At 39.6% G+C, this 8,715-nt stretch overlaps 1 protein-coding gene across 1 annotated transcript; it reads right to left on the reverse strand.

The window, feature by feature from the left end:
- Window positions 1-1,018: 1,018 nt before the first annotated feature.
- On the reverse strand, window positions 1,019-5,512 carry LOC109401706 (uncharacterized). Its single transcript, XM_029852435.2, has 5 exons — window positions 4,066-5,512; window positions 3,754-4,004; window positions 3,214-3,691; window positions 2,973-3,155; window positions 1,019-2,911 (listed from the first exon to the last, which is right to left on the reverse strand). The coding sequence occupies exons 1-5, from the start codon at window positions 4,460-4,462 to the stop codon at window positions 2,640-2,642; spliced, it is 1,581 nt and encodes a 526-aa protein (XP_029708295.2). The 5' UTR covers window positions 4,463-5,512; the 3' UTR covers window positions 1,019-2,639.
- Between the last annotated feature and the right edge of the window lie 3,203 nt (window positions 5,513-8,715).

Consider the following 8,715-nt stretch of genomic DNA (forward strand, 5'->3'; position numbering starts at 1 on the left):
AACCGACGAAGGCGAGAAGCCGCAAGCACCGGCGACATCCGTCTCCTCTACGATGCTTCACGTCGCCTTAGTGGGACAAAGATGAACGATGCCCGTGAAAGACACGTCTGGACAGTTATTGATCGACTCGGTTGACCAGTTGAAACGCTGGTTCGAGCACTTTGGGAACCGGCCACGCCATCAACACCTCAGCATGATCCGCCAAGGATTGAACGCAACCTGTGTCAACACCGAAGCTCCATCATTTCAGGAGATAGAAACAGCCATCCGTAGCATGAAATCTAACAGATCCCCAGAGGTCGATTCGCATATCAGCTCAAAACTGACCCTCAAAACTGACCCCGTTGTATCTGCACAACTGCTGCATCAACTATTCTGCAATATATGGGAAACCCCGACATTTCCTTCCATAATTGGATACAAGGCGTCTTAAAATCCCAGTACACAGGGTCAAATATTTGTCCAGAAAGAAACCAATGCTCTTACATCCTGATTCGATCGAATTTTAGTGTGAAACAGATGTTTGATCTTGAGTTTATTCCTTGTCAAATAATTGACCCTGTGTACTTAAGGCCTTTGTAAAGGTACCCAAAAAAGGTGACCTGACTGTATGCGGTAATTGGCGGGGCATCATGTTACTGTGTATCACTCTCAAAGTCCTCTGCAAAGTGATGCTCAACCGGATACAGGAGAAGATTGGCACAACTTTCCGACGGCAGCAAGTAGGATTTTGTGTTGGACGATTCTGTGTGGACCATATTGTCACGCTCCGTATCAGCCTGGAGCAAATCAATGAATTCCAAGTATTTCTCTACCTGGTGTTCATTAATTACGAAAAATCTTTCGACCGTCTCAATCACGAAAACATGAGGGGGAAGCTCTCAAGCGCAAGGCTGTTCCTGAGAAAATGATTGGCTTCATTGAAGCACAGTACAGGGCATTTTTATGCAGAGTAGGGCACAACGTTGTCTTGTCCGATCCCATCCAGATCCTTGCTGCAGTGAGACAAGGATGTATACTAGACCTGTTCACTTTTTTAGTTTTGTTTCCAGATTCCCCGTGTCACATCAAATTCTGAATCTAAATACCAAAACAAGTCTTTGGTACAAAAATGAGCAATTTTGATAAAGATTTAGAGGTGTATCAAATTGATTTTATGTTTTTTTGGTCATATTTACAGAAAAATCCTTCCATACGTTAAATCTTATTCCGAACATGAATCAACAATATCGTTAGCTTATAGTTGAAACTATTATCTACAACTTTGCCAAAGAAACTAGGGTGTTTAAACTGCTTATTTTATTGTTATTAAACATATTTGGTTGAAAAAACACTTAAAAAATGAAAAATTTTGCATTCATGCTCATTAGTTTGGCAAAAGTTCTTCCTGACTTTTGTGACTAAATTCATTATCAATTGCGCCAAGGTGTTCTGAACATTTCGTTCATACATCATTTTTGCGTAAGAATTCATTTTCATTGAGTAATTATTAAAAGTTTACCACGCTATGCTTAAAAAACGCATAGGGTAGCCAAATTAAATTTTCATGTGCAATCGAAGGTGCCCATGGCTTATAAGCGTTAATAATTATCAATTGATCGTATGCTTAGAAATGGTGCTGATGGTAAGGTCCGAGCGAGTGGATCAGAAGATCCAGAGTTCGAGCGCAGATCCAGATTTTTTTTTACATCGCTCATTGGGCCATAGCAATGTTACAAGTCCGATGGCGAGTTATTGTTAAACCCCTGAGATATTGTCCACCTTGCTCGTCACGATGTTATTATTACGACCAGTGCAGCAGAATTAACCATAAGATTTAAGAACTTAATTTTTCACCATCATTGATTATGAAAATCACCCCCTTTCTTGTTTTCGAACGAATCCACTTTCGAACGTAAATCGTTCGCTTTTCGGCTTACGCTAGCAAAATCAAATGGGCTACGGGTTCGAACGAATCAAAAACGTTCGAAAGTGAATAAGTCCGGATACAAGAATGATGATGAATATCTCCAAGTAAAAGGCTCCAACAAGTTGCATTCTGTTTTCAATCTTTTAGTGGTATGTTTTCGGCTCATTCATATATAATAAACGGATTTGAAAGTTTTATATTTTTTATATTTAACAAGAATTCAATTTAAATAAAAACTTATCTTCTAAAAGGACTATAATAAGATGTTCAATTATAACAATGTAGGAATATCAATCACGAAATTTGCTCGATTATGTTTTGCTTCGTCAAAGACTTCAGCTTTTTTCGATTATTGAAAACATTCACCATCACAGCTTGTTTCTCTTGTTCATTAGTGGTTGCGAAGTTGTTATATTTTTCACCTAACGCTACTGCCCTTTCAGCAGAATCGTTAACGACGTTAAGAGATTCGCAAAGCATTTTGGCCTTGTTATATGAATCGTACTCTTCCCATTTTTCAACGTCTTTTTCTTCAAAGAAATCAGTTTTGATGTCAATTATTTCAAAAAAAGTTCTCGACCTTGAAGTTACATAGTCTTCCAACTTTTCTGATTTGCTTTTTCCGGTGTTTCGAGTATTTTTTTTCGTACTGCCTTGCATTTTTCTAATCATCTCCTTCTTGGTGCTTGCAGTGACCTTATCATCAAATAGTGCAAGACAAACATTGACTTCACTCATGCCTTAACAGTTTGTTCTGTGCTACTATTCTGATTTCTGAATCTTTGTAGGATTTCAGCTTACTCAGTAATTGCAAATCATGTCTCGGAGCTGATGGACCAGCCGGGGCAGCGAACCATGCATCCAAGTATACCAATACTATGAATTTATTGATTCTGCGCAAAGCCCGGATTTCTGATTTGTCGAGTTTAAATTGCTCGCGGAACAAATACATTTTCAGCGAGTACAGCGCTCGAGACATCCACCTAGCCCTATGCATGGCGCCTGAAAAAATAATGTAAATTAAATATGTAGTTTAAATAATTATCTTTATGTTGCTTTTTACCAGGTGACTTTATTTTAATTTGAGAACCATTCAGTGTCTCGACTCCAAGAAGTAAGGCAGTTAATTCAATGAATTCTTGGTAATCAGCGCGAATCTTCTTCATGTGGTGAAGAGTCTCAATCGATTTTAGATATGCTGGTATCAATTTTGGTGAGATCAGGTCTTTTGCACCTTTGTATGAATCTGAAATTGAGCAAAACGAAAATATTAGATGTAAAAAACGTGAAAGTAGTGAAATTACCTTTGTTGATACCAGGCCATTCTTTCTGGAAACGTTTGAAAATTGTTATTTCAGGGCCACTGGATTTCTCGCTGAATACTTTTGTAAAAACCGCCTCAAGGATCAACTCCAGAATGTGGTGTCTACATGGTAGACGGAGCAGACTTCGTCCTATCAGCTTTTCCAGCAATACCACGGATCCATTTTGTATACCTGAATTAGCCGCTGTGGTGTCATAGCAAATGCCTTTTATGCTGTTTTCGATGCCTTTTTCTTCCAGCAGTTTCACTACCGCTTGCGCAATATCTTTGCCGGTGCCTGTCGGTATCACTGGTACTCCAACAATTTGTTCCGTTCCAAATCCAGAAGTAGTTACGGCTAACCTTTCTTCTGACTCGAGTCCAACGCCTTTCTTCATTCGTTTCGTGTCAATATGAATTACAACTGCTTCTGATGGTGAAAATTCTTTCTGAGCATTCTCCATCTGCTCAACTCGTGCCTGGTGGTTTTTTTACATATAGTTAATTGAAAATAAGAGATTACATACAACCACTCAATTACCTTTGTCCTGCGACGGTACAAGCTAGATCTGCTACTAGCCACTGAGTTGGTATTGAGACCCAATCCAACCGCCGTAGCGGTTAAAATCGCTGATGCCGCCGTATCAGTAACCATTGCACGATCAAGCAAAGTAAGTGCTTCATTCTTCCATGGTTCAATTTTCTGCTTTTTTGGCAATGGTTCACTATAATCAGAAGTGGCATCATCCCAATCAGAATTTGCATCCGAAAGCTCACTATCTTGGATCGAATCTGCATGAAACGAGTCAACTTGAGTTATTTGAATAAAACTGATTGAAGTTAAGATACATACTTGTTACGGATTCCGTCTCCGGAAGGGATTCTTTAGAAGATTTAAATCTGGATTCACTTCGCGAGACATCGAAAACCACTGGTAGATTATCCCGCCACTGTTGCCGCTTCAGTTTGTAACAGGATTGAGACTTCTTACGGTTTGCAAGTAATTTCCGCCACTTTGAGAAAAGGTTGCCAATTTTTTTGCTAATATATGGAACCTTTTGGGGCTGCCGATTCTTCTCTAACCAGATGTTATGAACGGCCTTCGCGACTAACCTACTGCTTGCCGGTACTGTCATGTTTTGCTTTCTATGGTAATGGAAGAACACTTGAAGTACGTTGCGCGTTGAAGGATACTTGTCTTTTTGAAAAGAATCCCGGTACGAACCGACATTCCAAATCTGACGATTCATATTGATCGTTGAATCTTGGCAGAAATCTTGGAAGAAACTGAATGTGTGTCAAATTTCAATTCAAAGATTACTTTGTTTTTTATTAGTTCGGTTTTAATTTGATAAGTTTTTCATCAAAGCCTGAATTTACTATGCTATGAAACGCACAAACATAGACATTTTGAGTAAACTTCAATAAAGAAATTCAAACGAAATACAACAGTGGCATCAAGAGATTTAATTTAAAAAAATCTTTTGTTGGTCTTGAACATATGACCTTCAGATTCGCTTTCCTTAACCTTACTGTCAGCACCATTAAGGATCGATGATGTTTGCGGTGATAGCATTCAATGCCATGTTTAAACCCAGTTGACTTTGATTTCACACGAAAAATTTGTTTGGCTACCCTATGTGTTTTCAAGGTATAGCGTGGTAAACTTTTAATAATTACTCAATGAAAATGAATTCTTACGCAAAAATGATGTATGAACGAAATGTTCAGAACACCTTGGCGCAATTGATAATGAATTTAGTCACAAAAGTCAGGAAGAACTTTTGCCAAACTAATGAGCATGAATGCAAAATTGTTCAATTTATAAGTGTTTTTTCAACCAAATATGTTTAATAACAATAAAATAAGCAGTTTTAACACCCTAGTTTCTTTGGCAAAGTTGTAGATAATAGTTTCAACTATAAGCTAACGATATTGTTGATTCATGTTCGGAATAAGATTTAACGTATGGAAGGATTTTTCTGTAAATATGACCAAAAAATCATAAAATCAATTTGATACACCTCTAAATCTTTATCAAAATTGCTCATTTTTGTACCAAAGACTTGTTTTGGCATTTAGATTCAGAAAATGATGTGACACAAGGTGCTTAAAAAAAGTGAACAGGTCTACTGTGTATAGTTCTCAAAGTCTTCTGTATAGTGATCCTTAACCGGATACAGGAAGAGATTGACGCAACTCTTTGGTTGCAGCAAGCAGGATTCCGTGCCGGACGATAATGTGTGCAGTGCATATTGTCACGATCCGTATCATCCTAGAGCAAACCAATAATGAATAGAGTCTTTGTACCTATAGCATACAGAGTACTGCACAACGGTGTCTTGTCCGATCCCATCCGGGTCGTTGCGGAAGTGAGGCAAATATGTATACTATCACCGCTACTGTTCCTCATCGTAATAGATGCGATCCTGGTAGGTGCGATTGACCGTGAACTAATTCGTGGATTGCTGTGGCAGCCCTTTATCATGGATGACGTAATCTCGAATTGGCTGATGACGTTGCTGTTTCAACGTAACGGCACTCTGATATTCACAGCTAGTTTGTTGATCTTCCCAATCGTAAAAAGTAAGATTCGACTGTCACCCATAAAGCCAAAGCGATAAACGCATGGGTGATCAACAAACCTCTGAGGGCCCCTTGGATGTTTGATCTTTCAGGACCATCCACCATCAAGCAACCGAAACTGCACCACGCTCGCGCTGTATACGACGAGCGAGGTTTTTTTTTGGTAGTGTACTTTTTACAACAGCGCTTGTCCTGGAGGGTTCAAGAGTATCATCGTACTAGACACACAGACACAAGACACACGAATGCAAAATGGTTACCTGGCTTTGAAGCTCTCAGGCTCAGAATAACATAGAGACACATAGTTAGTCTGTCCTGTAGTAGCTAACGACAGAGAGAAGTAGCAGAAGACATGACCCCTATAGTCGCAGCTGTAAAGGCGTGGATATTCAGTATGACCTTGCTGAGGGTGACAGATACGATTCCCGGTCGATCCCAAAACTTTTCGTTATGAAAATATCCTCGACTACCTTGGGCTTAGAGTATCTTCGTACCTGCCACACGATATATACTTGCAGTATAGTCATTGGCTGAGGATGTTCTCAGTTAATAACTGCGGACGTGCTTAGCTCATGTAACATTAAGCTAGAAAGCAGGCTTTGTTCCACTGTGAATGTTACGCCAAGAAGAAGAAGAAGAAGAAGAAGAAGAAGAAGAAGTAGAAGGCACTTAGCACATAGAGTTAGTTTAGTTTTCGGTAATCTTTGCGATAAATTTCTTAAAAGTTTGAAAAGATTCTGTAGCTGTGAGAATATTACCGCTGCCTGTATCAATTTAATCGTCAAAAACATCTTAAGCGTATCACGTCATCCCCAATAGCTTTGATCTGTAGTAAACAAATAATAAGTATGATCCGCACGAAGCAATAACGCTATACCTGTCTGTCTGTCTGTCTGTCTGTAATTCCAGCGAGAAACAAATGCTGCACTTCCCCTCAGCTCCGGGGTTCCTGCCTACGAATGGTGAAATCGTGCTAATTTGCGAATGATGAATGCGGCTCAGAAAAATAAGCGAATTTCTCATAAATAATTTATGATTGCACGATCTGCAAGCCTGCGGTCGGTCGGTCGGTGGCTGCTTGCTAGACAGCACGGGTTTTACATCGCGCCTCGATCGCTATTCGCGGGGTATGCTCCGGCGTAAGGCGTTGGCGATGGCGCGGCGGTGGCATGGCAGGCAGCACGGCAGCTGCTAAGATGGGAAGAAACGAATTATCTAAACAGATTGTTACAAGTTCAGCATAGGAACGAAACAAATTGTTTAATAACACCGGTGTGGAGGGGAACAATTATTAGACGACATCGGGCAAATATGAAATTAAGATGCGAGAGGAAAATTATCATTGTTCATGTGATTGGGCTCACCTGATATCTGATGGGACTCCGGGAGACTGATTGTTAGGGTGATGCGATTTGTATAGTTAATATTTTAATTATCTTTTATACTTTTCAGCACAAGTTACAAAACGTGTCTGAAGCATTGTCCAGTTAGAATCCGGACGCAAAGTATAATTTATTGTGACGCTCTAAATGATCATAATTATCATTCTTTTACAACAGTCTGATCATAAAATAGTCCTCTGTTTATGGTAAAAATTTCATCGGTTTTCTTGCAACGAGTGAAAAGTTATTTCATATTGAAGTCAAAAGCAGGAAAATATACACGTTGAAAATGTATCGTAGTCAAGTACGACAGTCGCGAAAAATGTTATTACCATTAAAACCATTATGTGTGATGTGCTCAAATGTTGTTAACCATGCCATGAGGAAGTGTCCAGAAAGATTGAAGATTGTGTTCATGGATAAATCTGCTTGGAATTCCAAGATTTGGTAGGAAGTTCGAGCTCTGGGCATCGTTTCCTCACATCACGATAATGACACCAAATTTGTACAAGGATGATAGCCTCAAGAATCACGTGCTGCTATTCAAAAATGCATACGAGGGATATGTAGAGTGTTTTGAGGGCTTAACCTTTGCTGTTTATTGTTCCACATCTGAGATATAAGTGATTATCTGCGTCCGGATTCTAAATAGACAATATCTTACTTTTTTGCGTAGGTACACTTATTCATCAATAGCCCAAATACTTGCCACTGTGAACTCTGTCCTCCGGTGAAATCGACAGCCCATAGCTCAAATAATCAACTTACTCTTAATGGATCGAACATTTTACGAATTTTTCATTTCACTCACTACACAGTACACAGACAGTTGTACTATTAAAGGATAGTGCATTAGGCTGAATAAAGTTTAAATTTATTCAATGCTGAAGAGCTTCGCCCGCTGACAGCGTAATTTGCACTTATGGCTCTAGCTATTATAATAACGAACGAATAGCAAGTTTGTTATTACTTTCGTATTGTAATAACCAGGTTTGTTATGTTTTGCTGATTTCGTTACATATTTTTGGAGTTAGAAGTTAGAAGTTTAGAACAGGTTCAAGAATTGATGAAATAACTCGGTATGATTGTGTTATTTAATTCTGATCAGTAATGCCCGCCTCTCACAGCAAATGCAACCACTGTGAAGCAGTGGCAGCTAAGCAACTGGTGAAACAATAGCTGAAGCTGACGTACCCGGTATCGATATGCTGCTCGTTGTTCATTGTATGATAATTTATCATAAAATGACAATTTTATCTCCGATTTAATACTTATTTGCCCGTCCGCCGCTTCACACCCCCTCTGAATGGGTAACCACGCGGCACACTTCTCACGTTTGGTCGACACCCCAGTGCATCGTCGACGTCGTCATATCGCGTCGACGGTCGGATGACAACGGGATGTGTCAAAGGAATGTGTGTTCTATTCAGTGTATGATTTATTAATGCCATCCATCGGTGATGTCCTCGGTCGGTTCCCATACTCTTATGGCTAGGTACGGGTGCAGTCAGAGTGGCAGGATGAGTGATGACTGG

The sequence above is a fragment of the Aedes albopictus genome, chromosome 2 (assembly GCF_035046485.1).
Source record: "Aedes albopictus strain Foshan chromosome 2, AalbF5, whole genome shotgun sequence".
Lineage (NCBI taxonomy): Eukaryota > Metazoa > Arthropoda > Insecta > Diptera > Culicidae > Aedes > Aedes albopictus.

Bases quoted from the DNA above. Each gene is read 5' to 3' on its own strand.
- LOC109401706 (XM_029852435.2), bottom strand. From the start codon at position 4,462: ATGAATCGTCAGATTTGGAATGTCGGTTCGTACCGGGATTCTTTTCAA. The intron at 3,156-3,213 runs GTAATTTCACTA...GCTCAATTTCAG, and splicing joins ATGGCCTGGTATCAACAAAG to ATTCATACAAAGGTGCAAAA. The intron at 2,912-2,972 runs GTAAAAAGCAAC...TTATTTTTTCAG, and splicing joins AATTAAAATAAAGTCACCTG to GCGCCATGCATAGGGCTAGG.